The sequence below is a fragment of the Carassius gibelio genome, chromosome B11, assembly GCF_023724105.1.
Source record: "Carassius gibelio isolate Cgi1373 ecotype wild population from Czech Republic chromosome B11, carGib1.2-hapl.c, whole genome shotgun sequence".
Lineage (NCBI taxonomy): Eukaryota > Metazoa > Chordata > Actinopteri > Cypriniformes > Cyprinidae > Carassius > Carassius gibelio.
The window spans coordinates 24,162,935-24,183,474 of record NC_068406.1 but is presented as its reverse complement, the minus strand read 5'-3'; the positions used below and the strand labels follow the sequence as shown (position 1 = coordinate 24,183,474).

General features: G+C 36.4%; 1 protein-coding gene across 1 annotated transcript in view; it reads right to left on the bottom strand.

Moving 5' to 3' along the window:
• Positions 1-20,540, bottom strand: part of LOC127968345 (zinc finger protein GLI2-like) — a 78,224-nt gene that overhangs the window by 31,562 nt on the left and 26,122 nt on the right. The window contains exon 3 of the mRNA XM_052569496.1: positions 9,595-9,700. Within this exon, the coding sequence (XP_052425456.1) occupies positions 9,595-9,700 (106 nt within the window). The remainder of the gene's footprint in view (positions 1-9,594; positions 9,701-20,540) is intronic.

The window sequence follows — 20,540 nt, the reverse complement described above, 5'->3', positions numbered from 1 at the left end:
CTCTCACTGCTCCTGCTCCTCTCACTGCCCCTGCACCTCTCACTGCTCCTCTCACTGCTCCTGCACCTCTCACTGCTCCTCTCACTGCTCCTCTCACTGCTCCTGCTCCTCTCACTGCTCCTCTCACTGCCCCTGCACCTCTCACTGCTCCTGCTCCTCTCACTGCTCCTGCTCCTCTCACTGCCCCTGCACCTCTCACTGCTCCTCTCACTGCTCCTGCTCCTCTCATTGCTCCTCTCACTGCCCCTGCACCTCTCACTGCTCCTGCTCCTCTCACTGCCCCTGCACCTCTCACTGCTCCTCTCACTGCTCCTGCTCCTCTCACTGCTCCTGCTCCTCTCACTGCCCCTGCACCTCTCACTGCTCATGATCCTCTCAATGCTCCTGCTCCTCTCACTGCTCCTGCTCCTCTCACTGCTCCTGCACCTCTCACTGCTCCTGATCCTCTCACTGCTCCTGCTCCTCTCACTGCTCCTGCTCCTCTCACTGCTCCTGATCCTCTCACTGCTCCTGCACCTCTCACTGCCCCTGCACCTCTCACTGCTCCTCTCACTGCTCCTGCACCTCTCACTGCTCCTGCTCCTCTCACTGCTCCTCTCACTGCTCCTGCTCCTCTCTCTGCTCCGCTCCTCTCACTGCTTCTGCTCCTCTCACTGCTCCTGCTCCTCTCACTGCTCCTGCTCCTCTCACTGCTCCTGCTCCTCTCACTGCCCCTGCACCTCTCACTGCTCATGATCCTCTCAATGCTCCTGCTCCTCTCACTGCTCCTGCTCCTCTCACTGCTCCTGCACCTCTCACTGCTCCTGATCCTCTCACTGCTCCTGCTCCTCTCACTGCTCCTGCTCCTCTCACTGCTCCTGCACCTCTCACTGCCCCTGCACCTCTCACTGCTCCTCTCACTGCTCCTGCACCTCTCACTGCTCCTGCTCCTCTCACTGCTCCTCTCACTGCTCCTGCTCCTCTCACTGCTCCTCTCACTGCTCCTGCTCCTCTCACTGCTCCTCTCACTGCTCCTCTCACTGCTCCTGCACCTCTCACTGCTCCTCCCACTGCTCCTCTCACTGCTCCTGCTCCTCTCACTGCTCCTCTCACTGCTCCTGCACCTCTCACTGCATCTCTCACTGCACCTTCTCCTCTCACTGCTCCTGCATCTCTCACTGCTCCTCTCACTGCTCCTGCTCCTCTCACTGCTCCTCTCACTGCTCCTGCTCCTCTCACTGCTCCTATCACTGCTCCTGCTCCTCTCACTGCTCCTCTCACTGCTCCTCTCACTGCTCCTGCTCCTCTCACTGCTCCTCTCACTGCTCCTCTCACTGCTCCTCTCACTGCTCCTGCTCCTCTCACTGCTCCTCTCACTGCTCCTGCTCTTCTCCCTGGGCCCCTTGCTCTTACTCTTCCTTGTCCATACATTGCAGTGTTTGTCTTTTTCTGTTCCCAAAAACATCATTCTTCAAACTCCCCCTTTTATTGTATAAGTGTCAATGTAATAGAAAAAAATAACCCCTGCCATTGAGTCTAAGCCAGATTGGAATCAGCTGTGGTTGGCCCAATTTACACAACATAAATCAGCTAAGATATTTTGTTTTTGAACTGATATTAATGCAGAAGCAGAGGTTTTTATACTGTATCTAAGGTTTGGAACATTGTTTTTGCTATTGTGGGATGTTGTGTGTTAACATTTGTAAAAACTACAAAAAGGATCCATAATTTTGTTGGGAGGTATAGCTTGTCTGTTCAGAAAATGTAAGCATTGTGGAAATGTGTTCAATGACTCCATATTGTGTGAAAACGACATGAAATGTGTGAATGGTATGGCCACAATAGACCGATGCTGTGTCAATTGTGTTTAGAGTTTTGAAAATGTGACAACTGCTTGGACAAATGCTTGTTAGCGACTGAAAAAAACTGTAAGTCAAACAAAATTAGATTTTTTTAGAGGATCAGATTATTCTCCTAAACCTTCAAATCGTAATCACAGTTTTTATCAGAGAAATCACACTTAGATTTTAATTGCAGTTAAAAAAATTATCATAAATAAATAAATAAATATATATATATATATATATATATATATATATAAATTACTAAATAATATTATATCATAATATTTGACTGTAAAATAAAACTAAATATAAAAAATTTAGCATTACAATACTACTACTACTAATAATTTTACAATAAAAATTACAGTTTTTATTCGATAAATCACACTTAGATTTTAATTGCAATTAAAAAATTTGTAATAAAAAAATTAAAAAATTTGTGAAATAAAAATGTTAATAATAAAATTAATAATAAAGTCTATTAAAATTACTAAAACAATATTAAAATGGTAAATTCACTGTAGTCGTTTAAATTTCCTGCTAATGTATAAAAATACAATAATAAAAAATTGCAATAAAAATTAACTAAACGTTTTCAAAATAATTTAGTACTTATTTTATTTTAATTGAGACACAATTCTTTTTTTTCTTTTTTTTGGGAAAATAAAATTTCCTAAGATTTTAAATGGTGAACAATTTTTATAATAAAAGAAATAGCAATTTGCAAAAAAAAAAAAAAAGGAAATTATTTTTTATTTATATTTATTAATTATTATTACTTACAAATTTACAAAATAAATAAAAACTAAATAACAATGATTAAATTATATACACATACACACACAATAATGAATAAATTGCACATTCTAATACTTACTATTATTATAAAATTTTATTTTAAGTGAAACACCTCAGACAAAATTAGATTTTAGTTTTTTTTAGAGGATTCGATTATTCTCCTAAACCTTCAAATCCTAATCACATTTTTTATCAGCGAAATCACACTAAGATTTTAATTGCAATTAAAAATGTTATCAGAAATAAAAATATATATACAAATTACTAAATAAATATTACTAAATAATATGATATCATAATATTTGACTGTAAAATAAAACCATATATATAAATTGAGCATTACTACTACTACTACTACTACTAATTTTACAATAAAAATTACAATAAAAAATATTTATTTCTTCATTTTTAAAAGTATTTTGACAGAAAACTTTACAAAGTTCCTTTTTTTGTTTTGTTTATAAATGCTTCTCAACAGCTTCTTTGGAAAGATGAGTGTTGCATGCTTTTAAAAAGATGCAAAGCATATATTTCTTTAATTACACCAGTCTTTTCTGATCTGAGACCTGCACTGAGCCACATTGTGATTTCGGTTTTGTTTGCACAGATGGTGCATCGATCAGCTGCAGAACCATGATCCTCTGTGTTTGCTGAACATCTCATCTACTGTATTCACTCAGCAGATCTTTAAGAGGGATTGTTTGTCACATGATTCAATGTTTGACACACAGCGTCTCGTTTATGAGAGTTTGCCATAACTAATATTCCTCAGGTTTGGCGCTGGACTCGTCTGAGGTGTGATGGGAAAAACTCTCAAACACAATCCAGACACACTTTCATCTGCCTCTTTTCCATCCCTCCTTCAAGTTCAGGATCATTTCACTTTAAGCTCTTGATGATTTCTGATGATTCCCAGACGGGAAAATAAAGAAAAAGTCTCGCTCAAATTCAACCACATACCAAACGTTTGAGGAGGATGACATTAAGAACCATATATATATATATATACTTTTTTTTTATGGAAGTGTTACAAATAAACTGAATATATAATAAAATATATAAAAGTTTATTATCCACAAAAAAATTATTTGTGCTCTTATAATATTACATTTTTTACAAGTCATAACTTATATAATAAAATATAACATTTGATTAAAAAGTGTAATATTCTGACAAAATGTTTTTTTTTTAAATAAGCAAACTTATATATTATATATACTTATACTAAATATTTACAATATAATATATAATGTAATATAAATTGCAATTACAATTAATGTTACACTTGAAAAAGTAATATTGATAAAATTAATGCTACACATTTTGGAAATATTTTAATAGCTATTTAAATTTTAAATAACACAAAATTCGATTTTTTTTTTTTTAGATGACCAGATTTCCCCCCTGAAATGTACATTTTATGAAATATTTTAAAGCTTTTCTTTTATTATTATAATTAAAACACTTGAAAAAAGACATTTATATTTTGTATGTACTGTTTACATTTCCAAACATTCATTTTTGACAATACTAAATAAAATGTGCACTTGATTATCGCCAGGGAGTGATTTTGGACACAGCACTGGAGCGCCGTCCTAATATTTATGATGTGGCACAATCACTTTTTTGGCTGTGATTTGATTAGCACCTTTGCATAAAGACGACAGCAAATACCTGTTATCTTCCTGCCATAACAGCGAGAAAGCACAATCACAGCACATAAATACACACTCATGCCCTCTATTAATCTGCCGTCGTATTGTCCTGATTAATAAAAGCATTGCATGAGTCCAGTGTTTCTGCGTCTATTGTTCATCACGAGGTCGTTGTTGGTGTGGAGCAGCAGATGGGCAGAGCACCTGTTTCCAGAGCGTGCCAGGCTGTCAGGTGCCCATGCGCTGGGATTACTGAGCGCTTTAGTTTGCTTTAACACCTATTCACACGCGCCGCGGGGCTCCAGAGCATCACATACAGTACACACTCACTCTACAACATCTGAAACACTTCTCCATATTCAGTCCTGAGAAACAGCTCAGAAATCTCTCAGGTGTCTCAGAGTCTGCTCAAAGCATGCAAACACAATCCTCTGAGCTGCTCTGCATTCATTTTATAGCTCTACATTTTTATGTGGAAAAAATAATAATAAATATGGCATTTGCTATGTAAAAAAAAAAAAATGATTTTTTTTTTTAAATCAAAACTTTTGGATCAAAACTTTTCATCAAGGTTGTATTAAAAACCCAAACCAAATTGTTTTCCTATCTTTTTTATGTCTTTTTATTTTTTACTCTTTTTTTACATAGCAAATGCCATATTTATTATTATTTTTTCCACAAATTATTATTATTATTATTTTTTCCACAATCGAATTATTTAATTTGTTATCATTATATGGTATTTGTGATACATGTATGGTAACAAGAATAATCTACATAAAACATTTAAATAACTTAAGTTATTATTAAATAAAAAATGCATTGAAAATAAGCACTATAAAATATGCATATATGCGGTGTGAAATATGGTATAAAATGTGTCTAAATAATACAAATAATATACGTTAAGCATTTAAAGGACTTCATAAATTATTAATTAATTAATAAATGAATACATGGTATTTTGAGAAAATCTGTGTAAATATAAATTATATATAAAATGTGTAAATATTATAAAATATATATAAAATATTTCTGCATAAAATATTATTTTCATATTTAATTTTTTTCTGTGAGTTGTGGGGAATTCCCATAGACTTTTATTACTTTTATACTGACCATACAATATCTTCTATCCATTAAACCTACTCCATACAGTATGCATCTGAAAACTACTGTACACTGATGTACTAGTGGCTGTATCTGTGTGTGTGTGTGTGTGTGTGTGCGGTGCCAATGATGAATTGCTCTATGACAGGAACTCGTCTCTACCTGGGGGCTGATACTCTGATTTAGATAAATCACATTTCTGCCACAGAGACACAGCACACACACACACACACACACACACACAGAACAAACAATGCTTTCATACTTCCTCTCGTACAAACACAAGCAGAGGACAGCGGCCTACATACTAATACTGCTTCAGATGACTGATGCTTCACGACAAACCTCAACAGAGAAAACCTGACTCCAGATTTCAGTCTTACACCATCTGACTGACACCTAAACCAATCAACCCCAGCTCATGATGTTTAGAAACGTGTAAATCAGAAATCAGACATAAATATATCTGCAAACAGTGATACTGGGGCTGTAGCGCAGTGTAGAACAGGAAGAACAAAAATCAAAACCAACCAACAAGCTGGTTCAGAAGTGTAGCTGAAAACTAACTCAGAATGAACAGAAGTTCAAAAGGAAATGAACACATTTATTTATTATCTAGAAGCAATATATATTTGAACAATGTGGATCTGGATGATAAAGTAATCAAAACAGCACAACATAGTACGTTTTTTTTTTACGTTGCACCACACGAGACTCAAACCCTCAACACATTCAACAGAGGAGAAGTTTAGGTGTGAGAAGGAGCTCACAAAAGCATGGCTTAGCATGTTAGACAGATTAGCATGCTAAACTTAGCTTACGGTTAACCTGATAGCTGAAGAGCCACTTTTGAGATAAAGGAAACTGGTTAGCATGCTACTGATTTTTGTGGTTATATGTCAAATGGTTTAAAAGACGTTGCAATTCATGACAAAATGGTGAACACATGGTTAAGCTGGTCCTGTGGATATCCAAAATTGATATCCACCTATTCAGCATGACCCAAGGAATCCAAAGACACAAACCCCATGATTTTCTGACTAACCGCTTAAAAGTTATAAACCAAAAGAGCAATTTTTCATATCTCATGATCCATAGGTGGCGCTGTTCCCAACTCTGGCATGGACCCACATACCTTGCTGTTGGTGAAGTGCATCAAGTTTCATTTTGATTGATCAAAGTTTGGCTGAGATACAGCCTCTGAACCAATTTCCGATCTACCTTGGTTAAGCTCACAGCATCATAAGTTTTTTTTTTTTTTTGGACTAATAGGTCAAAAAATTTAGTCATTTTTGCAGCTTGGTCCACTTAATGTAAAATATTCAATGTGATCAGCATGAAGTGAGTGATCAGGTGTACTATGTACAATTTTTCTAGAATTGGGATTCAAGAGTTATTACCATTTCAATGTTGAATTTTTGAACTGGTGGTGGTGCTATAGAGTTGGTTCTAGAGACCCCAAAATTGGTCAGATCACTATTAATGGCCATCTTTACAAGTGTGCCAAATTTCATAAATTTCCTATGTTCTGCTCATAGGTCAGCTGTAGACTCAACATTAGACAAGAAGAAGGGAAATAAGTTCATTCTAAATATACATTATTTTTATTAGCAATATTATTAGTATTATTTATATTTTAATATGGTAAATGATTATATTAGTCCAACTTTATCTCTACAAGCTTTAAGTCAATTAACACAGAAAATAGCTTCAACTTACCCCTGTACAGAAAATAAGAAAAAACACAGAAATTTCATTTTCAACAGCATTTAAAACCATTTTCACAGTGCTGCACACCTTCCAGTTAAACTTCCATTGTAAGTACATTACAGCAAACATGTTTCTTGTTCGTTTTTAAAAGTTAAAGACAACTGGACTAAGCCTCAGATGCAAAGTATTTTTTCAGTCCAAAGACACTTTTCCCCGCAGTGTTGGAGCAGTGGAAGCATCCTGACGCCTCGCCGGAAGCTTTCCGACACTCTCTTGGATGAGAACCAACGCTGACAAGTGGGAGGTTCGTTGGGAAGAGTCTTCCCTCCGCCTGGGAGAATTCCCACGGCGCTCCTGTCCTCTACGCAGATGAATCGCACCGTCCGTTGTCATTCGAGCCAGCTCCGGAAAAAAAGCTACCTTTTCTCCTCCTCGCTTTGTCAAAGGGAGGGAAAAAAATGAAGAACGAAAGCAAGATATCCATAGGGGAAGCTTCCTACGGCCGCTCGGCTGACAGCTCTGACAAAATAACCAGCACCCTCATTATTTTATATGCAAACAATGATAAAACGAACTGTATGGAGATGTCATGTTAGACAATCAGCTCGTAGACCCTTGACATGTCGCCCGGCGACTGTAACAAAGTGTCCCTGCTTGCCACAGGCGACACCTCGCTTAATTTGCTGCACAATGTGCCTGTAATTAGATGAATTTGGCTCAGGCAGAGGAAAAGACAGCCAGATCAAGGTCTTGATGAATTAGGGGTCCACTGTCAAGATCAAATCACATTAATCAAAGCGAGCGAGTGTTGAGACAGCTAGTCTCCACCCAACACGGCTCTATGTGTGATGAATAGGCTAGCTGCTAGCGGGCCGCCCGAATGTATCACCATCAAAATCTGTGAATTTAAATGTAACAACGCTACTTCGAGGATTCTATCGATTTATTCTGCTCTTTTAAGATAAACCTTCCTACGAGCCTCCAGACCCCGTTTCAAAAAAGACGAGGAGGGAAAAAAAGCTCTGTGGTGTTGTATTTAAGGAAAAACAAAGTGTAACTTCAAAAACTAGCACAGCCCAGTTTATGTTCTGTTTCTACAGTACCGCCGTAGCCGAACTGCTGGAAATTCACGTGGGACGTGCAAAGCTCTGAAGGTCTGGAAGTTAACCGATATTACCGCCGTTGCTCGGCACACCTGAACTGGAGGATGCTGTGAAAACCGAAGACCTTTGGGCTGGACGGGTAAGGAAGATATTTGTTTGGAGAGCCACGACTAAATCTTCAGGAAAGAAAAATCTCTGGAATATCTCAACTGTTTGTCCTAGACACCAATGAAATCAAAGTTGCCTCATTCTCAAATCTTTCGCCTAGAGACATTCAGAAGAGATCTCAGAAATCTTTCCATCACAGTCTACTATCAAAAGTCAGAGATCTCAGTATGAACTCAATCAATTCAGTCGCTGGAGATAAAATTGATACTCACTAAGAACATAATAAGAGATTATTTCTCATCATCTTTTCATCAAGATCAAATGATCTTACCTAGGTAAGGTAAGGTCCACACATGTAGTTTATATCAAGGGTTGTCTTGTTGAAGATTTTGAGGATAAACAAAAGATATAAAGTTGAGCTGAAAACCCAGTTTTTCTTGTGTCTCCTTGTAATTTCACATGTGCCTCTTCAAGAGTTTCAGAAGAGATCCCACCAAGTTGCTCAGCTTTTTCCAAAAAAGTCTTCAATCAAAAGTTAGAGATCTCAATATCAACACAATCATTTCTCATAAAAAATTAATGTGCTCAGCGTTTTCTACCAAAATCTGTTAAAAAAATCAAAGATCTCAAAACGAGCTCAAACATTTATCATCAAATTCTCCCAAGATCAAATGATCCGAGCTTCTACCAACAGGCTAATTTTATCGGACTTAAATTTCAATTAATGGGTTAAGGCTTTAATGAATTTGTGAACAAATTCATTTCAAACATCTCAAACATTTCTCATCAAATTCTCCCAAGGTTCTATCAACACACAACATACTTGAAGACATGAGATGTCCCACACAAAAACTTATGAACTAAGTTGCACTGGAAAGAGTATCTGCTCAGTGCCTTAAAGGTAATTCAAAGAATTAAACGAGATGAAGATGAGAGAAGAAAAGTTTATATTCTCCTCTCCAGATGTTCGATCCAGTGAGCTGCAGTAATCTCTTTCTGGGATTTTGAGATTTACCCGGCCTTGAGTTTTGCATCTGCAAGTTAATATGTTTTCTAAATGGTTAAACCAAGAACCGAATGACGTAGCTCAGATTTTGTTTTCAATCTGGACATCCATTTCAGTTGTATGCTTTTTATGAAGCATCTCATTTCAGGATCACCTGATTGCACTGCACTGATTGACCGCGGGGATAAACAAAGTAGATGCTTTCTTTGCGAGCGCAGAGATTATTTATATTCAGAAACGCTGAGAACAAGAGCCAGAGATGGATAGGGCTGGAGGCTCACCCGTGTAGAGCGTGGAGCGCATGGGGCTCGTAGTGGTATCTCCCCTCGTGGTGACGCACGTCGACGGGGATCGGAGAATGGAAATTCGGGAAGATGTGATGAGGGCCTGCAAGAGAGAAAAAGAGAGAGAGAGAGAGTTGGGAAAGAGCCAAGACTTTCAAAAAAGGAATTTCAAAGGCAACAGTGCTACAATAAAGTAGCATGAATTTCAGAGCGCGCTGAGCAGTATCGTGTAAAATATTGGCACTATCACACAAGAGTAAGGGAATAAATAAATAATCAAAGTATCATAAGAAATCCTACATCCCCAACATAAAAGATATCCAACTGGGCTTTTGACAAAGACCTGCAGCTAGACGCTCTTTGAACTCGTACAGATGATGGACGTTGTGAAGGAAAAAACCATCCGGGACGTAAACTAGGGCTGACAGCGCGGGGAGAGAATATTCCTCGGCCAGGCATCGTTGCCTCATACTGGCCCGTGCCAATCGGAGCATCTCCCTACTGATCCAACCACGTCCCTGACACGTTACTGGCTCCGAAACGAGTCCGAAACGAAGATGCCAGGGTGACGTGAAATCAGAGGTCAGGTCTTTGAAATCAAAACTAACGAGAGAGGTTTTATTTTTTACTAAAAGCTGTTGCAGCGTTTTACAGTCTGCTGTATACATTGGCTGGCATTCCTTTTCATCATAACTCGTTTGGCTGGATCATTTTATTTGAGCCCGAAGAGAATCAGAATCAGCACTTTGCTGTAATAAAGCCTTTGTTGGCTTGGGACGTCCCGTTTAAAGGCCAACAGAGATTCATTAGAAGTTATGATAACGGGAAACCACATTTGGCGGCTTCTTTGCCATATGCAAAGAGCTGTTTGCAGTGGTTAAGTTTTAACTAGCTTTCCCTTCTAATTAGTCTTTTGCTCCTGGAGCTCCTTCAATCTTTTCATGAATGCCCTGCGAAAATAAACGGATAAAGCAGAAATGGGTCGAAATGAAAGCAGATTTAAAAGCTTTCCTGTTCTCTAGGCTTTCCTATTTTAGTAACTGATTACATGTCATTTGGATAACGTAATCGGATTACATTTTATAAAGATCGTAATCAGATTACAGTTACTTTTTATGGATTACATACAGTAAACCATTTATAATTCACAGATTTTCCTTTCTAAAACTCCTGCTGTGTGTGTCATACCATCATTTAGATTTGACTATATTCAAAACATAAAATTTTCTTGTGAATAAATTTGAAAGCCATGCTTCGGAATTTGGGTGAGAAAAAAACCCCACTTCTTAAGCAATCAAACCATGCATGAATTATGTAATTATGCACGCAACTAATTACTTCTGGTGTATGGTTTAATGCATTTAATGATGTTGACATATTTGCTTTTTTAAATCATTATGGTACGATTAATGGTACATTTAAAACAAAGTAATCTAAAAGTAATCTAAAAAGTAGTCAGATTACATTACCTAAAAATGTTACTAACTACAGTTCCCATCGTGTCATCTGTAATCAGTAATGAATTACAATTTGTACGTAATCTACCCAGCTACTAATGACTGGTGTTTCTATGTGCGAACTAAATATTAGCACTAGTACTAGTAATGCTTGACTTAGCAGGAATGAGAAGAGGGTAAGTGAATCGGCTGAACTCTGGACTGTATTAACATTCTTTAGGGTGGCAGCACTGGGAGGGTGAGGGGTGACCCTGGAGGTCAGAGGTCACAGGTCATTATCCACACCTGGTGTTCACAGAAGCTCCTCCAGAGGATTCACACACTCAACAGAGGCGGTGTGAGTCAGCAGTCTCTCCCTCGCTCCGCTTCTCTGTCAAGTTGTTCATTCCCTTCAGAATGGCAGACAAGAGCGTCTCAAAGGACAGGAAATGACCCGCTGCTTTTCCTGTCTCTCTCTTTCACTTCACATTTACATAATGTTAAACTTAAAGGGACAGCGCACCAAAAATACAAAACTGCAGTCTTGTTTTTTTCTCCTTTATCAAACTATCAGCAGAAGACAAATGGAGATATTTTGCAGAATGTCATCGAAAGGGAGGATTTTTCAGTCAATAATGTGAAAATCCTCATTAAAACATAATTTTATGATACTTTAATGGTGTTTTAAAGCTTTTTAAGGGATAGTTCACCTCAAAATTATTATTTGTCATCATTTATTCACTCTTATGTTGTTCCAAACCAGTACTGAATGAAGAAAAGATAAAATATATTTTGAGGAAATGTTGGGAACAAAAAAATATTATGGAAGTCGATGGCTACCAGCAACTGTTTGGCAATCAGCAACATTTCTCAAAATATCTTCTTTTGTGTTCAACAAAAGATGGAAACCTAAAAGGAAAGTTCACCTTGGTTTACAAAGATTTTTCAATCAATAATGACATAATCCTCATTTATAAAAATAAATAAATAAATTCCCATTTTTATGTTGTTTATAGATCCTAACAGTCTCAGCATTCTGCTAAACGTCTCATTTTGTGATCTACAGAAGAAGAAAAAAGAAACAACACAAAGATAATTAGATGACAGAGTTTTTATTTCAGTTCTGTTTATCCTAAAGTTTGTCTGCAGAATCACAAATTGACCAAAGGAGACACTGAAATGCTGAGATCTAAGTGCTTGTGCTTAAATCCAGTACATCTTTACTTATACAGTCTGCATATTCTGCATGTTTTTAGCACAATCAAATCAGCTGCGTGACTAGCCGGAGTCATGAGCTCCCTTTAAAGTTTTTGTCATGGAAAATGCCTCAGGTTGCCTTTAATTGATGAAAAACACCATAAAAACACACCTGACATGCACAACAGTAATGCCACACAGCTGTCGAAAACACAACAGCGGTCTAAAACACGCAACTGGAGCACAAAGCTCCTGCACGACCTTTACACTGAAAAAACTAAGGGTCCTTAATGCTTCCACAATGAACCTTTATCAAACTACTACAAAAACATTTTTATATTTATGTGCTTAATCAAATTTCCTGCAATTGTACTTTTAGTGTACTAAAGTGGTATATTAAAATGTGCTAAATTGGAAAAATGAAATTTGTACTTAATGCAGAAATAGTGCTAAAGTATAATTAAAGATATACTATTTTATTTTGCTAAAGTGGAACAATTGCAAGTATATTTATATATATATATGCAAGTATATCAGTCCTCATCAAAAGTGACATTAAAACACATTTTATACTTTGTATTAAGAAAAGTGCATAGTTCACAAGCAGTATGCCAAGTAAAGTTTAATTGTAATTTTTATATCAGTAATTCTCGAGTTTTTGTTCAGTAAATGAGTTAATATATTTAAAACATACTTAGTTTGAAAAAATTTACTTTACAGTAGTTCTAAAGGTTCTTGAGATTATTAAAATGTACTTCACACTCAGAAAAAATGCTTATTTTAAGAACTTAAGGGTAACTTAAGAGTTCTTCTGTCATTGCTGTGAAAACCCCCTTTAATTTTTATTATTATTATAATAAAAAAAATTATCTTTATTTTTAAGAATGTAGATAGCAGAGGAATTGGCTCCAGCTAAAAACTAATATATTTTAAATGCATTTATTTTATACTAAGTATGGTTCAAATCTATTAACACATTTACTGACAGATTACTCGATTAAAAATATATAATTATAACTTTACTCGGGATACTACTTGTGCACAATGCACTTTTCTTAATATTAAATATAAAATGTTTTTAATGTCACTTTTGATGAGGATTGTTTGATCTTTGAAAAATAATAAGACTTTAAATGCAAAATGTTTAAAAGTATAATTGCAATAATTCCACTTTAGCACAGTGCTGTATATCTTTAATTGTATTTCAGCACTACTTCCTCACAATTAAAGTGCATAATTTTTTTTTTTTTCAATTTAGCAGACTTTATGTTTACAACTAAAATTCAATTGCATGACATTTTATTGAGTACATAAATATAAAAAAGTATTTGAGCAATATAATTAGCATTAAATAAATGCATTTCGAATATATTAAAGTCTATTTATTTTTTTACTAGCGGGAGAATCTCTGCATGAGATGGTCTGTAAACGCTGCGAGGAGGGTGCATTCAGCGCCCAGACGCAGTTAATGCACCATTACTAATGCAGCGGGTGAATTATTGCAGGGGCTGATGGGAAGAGAGGTCGAGGACAAAGAGCAGGAGTTGAGTGGGACAGCGAAACATGACGAAGCCACTGTAGGAATTCTCCCGCGCTGAACTCACAGACCACCGCATGAATCCTAATCAGACGGGTCCGGTTAAGGCCGAATTTGTGCTTTAATCACGACTTTAGAGGAGGAGGAGATGCAAAAATAAAACAGGGGAAAGACACAAACTAGGGTAATTGGAAGCATGAAAAATACACAACGTTTGTAGCTCCGTAAACACTCCGGAACGAAATGAGACGGCAGAGAACGCGAACCAGCTTTGGTCCCTGTCATTAAAACGACACGTTACCCCACAGCCTCATTCATCTGTGCCCGCCCTCAATTATCCACATTACCACTGTTATTTCCAGCCGTCACATCTTTCATGTCAGCACAAACCCACCCCGTTCGCAACCCGTTCTGTAGAGCGCCGAGTTCGAGGGCCCCCGTCACCAGAGGAGCGGGCAGGATTATTCGATCATGCCGACATCTCCATTGTTTCCCCTGCAACGCAGAGAACAAAAGAGGATCGCTCTGGAGAGTTCAAGAGCCGCGTTTACCAGCTTCTCCGAGCTCTATCCCCCAGGGCTTCAGCACGGCTGCAGAGTTTCCGTGAAGCTCCTCGCATCTATTAGTCTTTAGGTGATAACATTTGTTTTCACATCTGGGCGAACGGCGCTGAGGGGTGCTGCACTTTTTCAGTGTCGGCCGCGTGCTGCTCCAGAGCGGATGACTTTCTCATGCACTTCTTAACCTGGCCACTTCTCACTGGGATCTTTATCGCTCGAACATGAACTGATGGAGCTTCTGAACACACACACACACACACACACACACACACACACACACACGCACGCATATTGCTTTCCTGAAAGAACCTTCTAGTGAATAGTTCTTAAAAAAAATTCTTAGTCTGAAGATGAAGTTCTCGCATTAAAAAAGAAGATATTTTGAGGAATGTTGGTAGACGTTGAAGAAAGGGAAGAAAATACCATGGAAGTCAATGGCGACTTGTGTTACCAACATTATTTAAAGCATCTTCTTTTATGTTCAACTGAAGATGGAAACTGGTAGAGGTCTGAAACAACATGAGGGTGAACTATCAGGGTTTTTGTCTCTTTAAAGAACATTTTGTGGTTTCAAGGTTCCATAAATTGCAATAAAAAGTCTCAATTCTTAAGAATGTAGAAGAAACATTTATGGTTGCCCAAAGAACCTTACACTATACAATTATTTAAGGAACTACTTTTCTTGGTGTGAAGAACATTTTAATAACTTTTTCAGTGTAAAGAAGCTGTTGTGGAATGGAGAGTTTCAATGGAAGTGAAAGGTTCTTGATGGAACCATCAACGCCAATGAAGAACCTCCATTTACCTTCAAAGAACCTTCAAGTACACAATTCTTAAAATAACCACTTTTTTCATAGTGTGGAGATGAATTTATCTCAGCTGTTGAACATAAAGAAGATATTTTGAGAAAGGTTGGTAGCCAGACAGTTGATTATAGCCATTAACTTAACTAAAAAAAAAAGTCAATGGAAATCAATTCCCAAAATTCTTCAAACTATCTTATTGTGTGTTCAACAGAAGATGGAAATAGAGTTTTGGAATACCATTAACCATCACATCATGTCAGTAAGGAATCTTTTGTAGAATGGAAAGGTTACATGGATGCTAAAAGGTTGTTGATGAAGAACCTTAATTTTAACTGTGTAGAAGAACCACTTTTGGTTCCTCAAAGAACATTCCAGTAAAATTTTTCTTGGTGTGAAGAACATTTTAATAACATTTTTTCCACTGTAAAGAACCTTCCGTGGAATGGAAAGGTTCCAACGGTTCTTCAGAGTTCTTTAAAGTAGATGAATGGCAGGAGGCTCTCGATCAGATAAACATGGTCCCTCTTAACTCGGCTCTTCTGATGTCATTTGGCTTTGGATATTCGGGCCAAACAAGCACAACCCCTCTCGTCTTTGTTGTACCCTAATCCCAGGATCTAAAGGGGTAAATGGTTTCATTTTACAGGAAGTACTCAGCAACAATAATGGCTCTTTGAGTGGCCGGGGTCTTTGCAGCGCAATTAAAAAGCTTTGGGCATTACGAGAGAATCAGGAGGGGAAATTAGACAGGAAATTCCTGTAGAAAAACTGGCCTCAGGCCTATATAAACATCGCCATGCCAACCACTACACACCAGCAGACCCAGTGCATTGTGGGATGTGACCAGATATCTATCTGTTGATCCATCCATACTTTCCATTACTCCATTTATTAATCGGTCGTTCTATCTAATGTTTGATCCAACCTTAACATCCCATATCCATCCACCCACACTTTCCATTACTCCCTCCATCCACTGTTCTATCTATACATCTGTCCATCATTCAATTATTGTTGTTCTATCCATCCATGTTTTGTTGTATCTATCAGACGTTCTACCCATCTATTGTTCTATTCATCTATCCATCCATCTATACATCATTCTATCTATACATCCATACTTCCATCCTTTTTCATTACTCCATCCTTCCATCCATCCTTCGTTCTATCAATCTGTTGTTCTTTACATCCAAGCATTTATTTTTCCATCCATCCATCTATCCTTTCATCCATCCATCCATTCATTGTTCTATCAATCTGTTGTTCTATACATCCACACATTCATTGTTCCATCCATCCATCCATCTATCCATTCAATGTTCTATTAATCTGTTGTTTCATCCATCCTTTACATCCTCTATCCATCCAACCATTTTCCATTAATCCATCCATCCAACCATCCATCCATCCATCCATCCATCCATCCATCATTCCATCTGTCCATACACCTGTCTGTCATGATATTCATCTGTCATTCAATCTATTTGTCATTCTATCTATCCATCCATCAATCCATCCATTGTTATATCAATCTGTTGTTCTATACATTCACCCATTCATTGTTCCATCCATCCATCGGTTTCTAGCTGTTCTTTCCTTTCATCCATCCACCCACCCATCCATCCATCAACCAATCCATCCATCCATCCATCCATCCATCCATCCATTCAATGTTCTATATGTCGTTTCATCCATCCTTTACATCCTCTATCCATCCACCCACACTTTCCATTACTCCATCCATCCATCCATTCATCCACCATCCATATTGTCTGAGTATCAATTCATTTTAATTCCACTTCCTTACATTCAAATACAAATTGCAATTCTACATCCTGTTTGCAAAAATAACTCTTCTTAAGTAGCTTAAACCGGCCTTAGGTGGCTTACTGGTCCAATCTGGTTCTACAGGTCTGGTTTGATGGTTTTAGAGGGGTTTTGTGCACACGGCCAACTAAACCATCCACAAAACATCTTAGTCTGGATTAAGTTTTTTTTTTTTCAAAAGGAAACTTAAGGCAGAGGAAATGCATAACTTAAGCATGCTGGAGGTAAACCAGAAGGACAAACCGAGCACAAGATGCGTGTTGTTAGCATGCTGTTTGTGTAATCTAGGTACTTAAGACCACAAGAGTCTGTAAGACTGATTACGGCCCGTCGTGATTGGCCCGGCTCCTCAAGCCCCTGATTTATCACCTCTGCTCGTAATAGTGCTGCTTAACACACAGGTTTGTCCAGATTAAGTAATTACCCTAAAGCTGAAGTTTATTATCTTTAAGACTGGTGCTATGATAAAAAGAGCCCTGTCGGAGAGACGGAGCAAGCAGAAGCGCTGATGCTGAATGAATAAAGGTGATAATTAAGATGCGATGCATTAAAGTGGAGTTTCTGCGGGCGCCGTCAGCGTGCGTGGTTCCCTACATTCATATTAGCCCGGCGAAACCCCTCCAACACGAATTACTCCTCCAGCACATCTGTAAATTAGACAATCCATTGTGTTTTAACTAGACTCTCAAACAGTGCTTTACTTCACCTATAAAGTCACCATGAAAACGTATTCAAAACACCTTTTACTTGTGTCATATCATAATGAGTTAAATCAAGTCGACTTTAAATCAGGTTTAGTGTCATAAAACACTAACTTTATTTCTGGTCCAATCTGATCTAATGATCAGTCAGCCTTCAAAATAGTATGAAGAAGTACTCTTCGTTAATAATTCATATGGCTGTAAATAATATTAATAATATAAAAACAATAAAGTTATTATGAAAGAATGGGTTTTTTTAAAGGTTGAAAAAATATTTAAATATATATATATATATATATATATATTATTTTTTTTAAATAATAATAACATTAATATTATTATTAGTAGTAGTATTAGTAGTAAATAAATTAAACAAAGGTAAACATTTTAATATTGCATTATTTTGCTATATAAAAATACTAATAAAAATTATATTATTATTTACAACTTTAAAATTACAATACTAACACTTTTAATTAAAAATATACCCCTTCCAAAAAATAAATAAATACATAAACTAATAATTTTTTAATTCTTAATAATAAAAAATTTATAATTACAAAAAATAAATTATTTAATTGTATCAACTGAATTTAATTTAGTGAGTTTAGTAAATTTAAATTTAGTTTAACTTGACGTACTAAAATAAGTAAAAATAAAACTGAAATAAAATTGACGTAAAACTATATAGACATTAAAATAAAGCTTATTAAAAAAGGAAAATAAAATCAATAAAATAAACTAAAACTCTTGAGGATCACAGCTAAAATAGAGCAGCTCTGAAGCCGGGACGATCAGCACTCAGAACCACAGCGCGGGACGAGACGGGACGCTAACCAGACGCCAGCCGTTATCTGTGTGATTGACAGCTGGAAAAACATCTTGAGATGCTGAAACTAGCAAGCTTGACCAACTTAAACTGGTTTGAGAAGTTAATAGCTGGTCCAAGATGATCTAATGTTCAGCTAGCATGCTACGAAACAGATGGATTCTCCAGTAACAACTTCTGTAATTCCTACAAATTAAAAAAAAAAAAAAAAAAAAAAACTTAAAAAGTTAACCTTATTATGAAAGAATGGGTTTCAGGGCTGCACCATTTGGAGAAAAAAAAACTTTAATGAAATGAGTTGCAATTAAAAATAAATAAATAAAATAAATAAGCTTTGATTGTTTGTAGAGTTGCAAATTTCAGCCAAATATTTTCTAATTATATATCAACATGATTTAAAAGCAATAATAATATTTATTATTATTATTAAAATTTTAACCCAAATTTTTTATTATGTTAATTTTAAATAAAGTTATATATTAGATATTTATTAACAAAGTTTATTGTAATATTTCCTAAAATAATAATATTCATAATTATTAGTATATGCTTATTATTATTATAACATAATAAAATAATATACATATTAAATATTACTATTGATTATTTAATATATACTTATATATACTAACATATATTTATATAAATATAATATATTTATTAACAAATGTTTCTGCAATATTTTCTAATATAATAATAATACATTAATATAATTAATGATTATTACTAAAACAAAATGCAAATATAAAATATATTTATTATAATTATATAGATACAATTATTGTACATTTATTAAATGCTACTGTAATATTATACATAATTGTAATACATACAGTGCAACTTTAAAATTACAATACAAATATTTCTGGTTGTTTGAAACACGCAGTGTACATGTTTATCGCAGCTGTATTGAAATTGCAGATTTATTTTAACGAAGCATTATACGAACTAACACTATTTAACACACCAATTTTGTGCATTAGTTGGCCATCCCTTGCATAAAAACACTAAATAATGTGAATAAATAATCACACTAAACACAGCCAATCAAAACCAAAAGATGTTTAACATAACTGAGATGAGCGGAACTTTGGACCAATCAGAGATCACAGTGGGTGGAGCTACCCAGTAATGCAACAGAAATACAAAGAAAGGCAACAAAACTACTTTATAGATGCTAATAATACAGAGACAAACTCTTTTCTCCTCAATCCCAGTGTTAATATTATAAAGAACCGTGATATTCTTTAACCGCAAGCAGACAAATAAGCTTTTTCTACAAGATGCATTCGATTCAAAACATCTGTTGTAAACCAAGTGGACAAATTCTGCAATCCAAAGGTTTATTTGATAGAAAGAGACGTACAGCACATCTTCTCCATTCGGTTTCAATCTCACAGCAGAAGGGTTTTCTCTGGCATGTGAGGAGCAGAATGAGAAACATCTGTCTCGCTCACGTCGGCCCCTTAGCAGGGCATCATGGGTAATCAGCACATTTTGCAGGAGGGCCTCACGTTTACTGTGCACTTCAGAAAAAGAGTTTTTCTAAAGACTTTTCCGTTCCACAGAAAGCCTTTTATACTTGCATCATGAAACTAAGGGGTTTTAAATCAAAGTTTGCATGATGCAAATACAGCTCAGAGGTTCAGTATTTAATTCTTCTTCATAAACTCGTTAACACGTGGTGCTTGCGCTCTAATCTGTCTCAGGAAAGTGTAAAGTTGATCTGAACTGCTCATAAAGATCTCAAACATCTGCTAACATGCTTTAGATGCTCCAGTAAACGGCCTTTTGACCCTTCAGATCTTCTGCTCAAACTCAATGTCTTCCTCATAGTTGACCAGATTTCTGAAGTGAGCATGCATGAACCGTAAAGTTTACAAATGCACACAAAGGTGTAAAAAATAATAATAATTTAACCTGCTTGTGAGAAACAGTGAAGAAGTTTCCCAGAAAACACCATAATGAAAAATACACAGGTAAAACTTGCATTGTTTTGAATGGTGCTATATGAATTAAACTGATAAATGAAAATCCTTTTCTATATGTA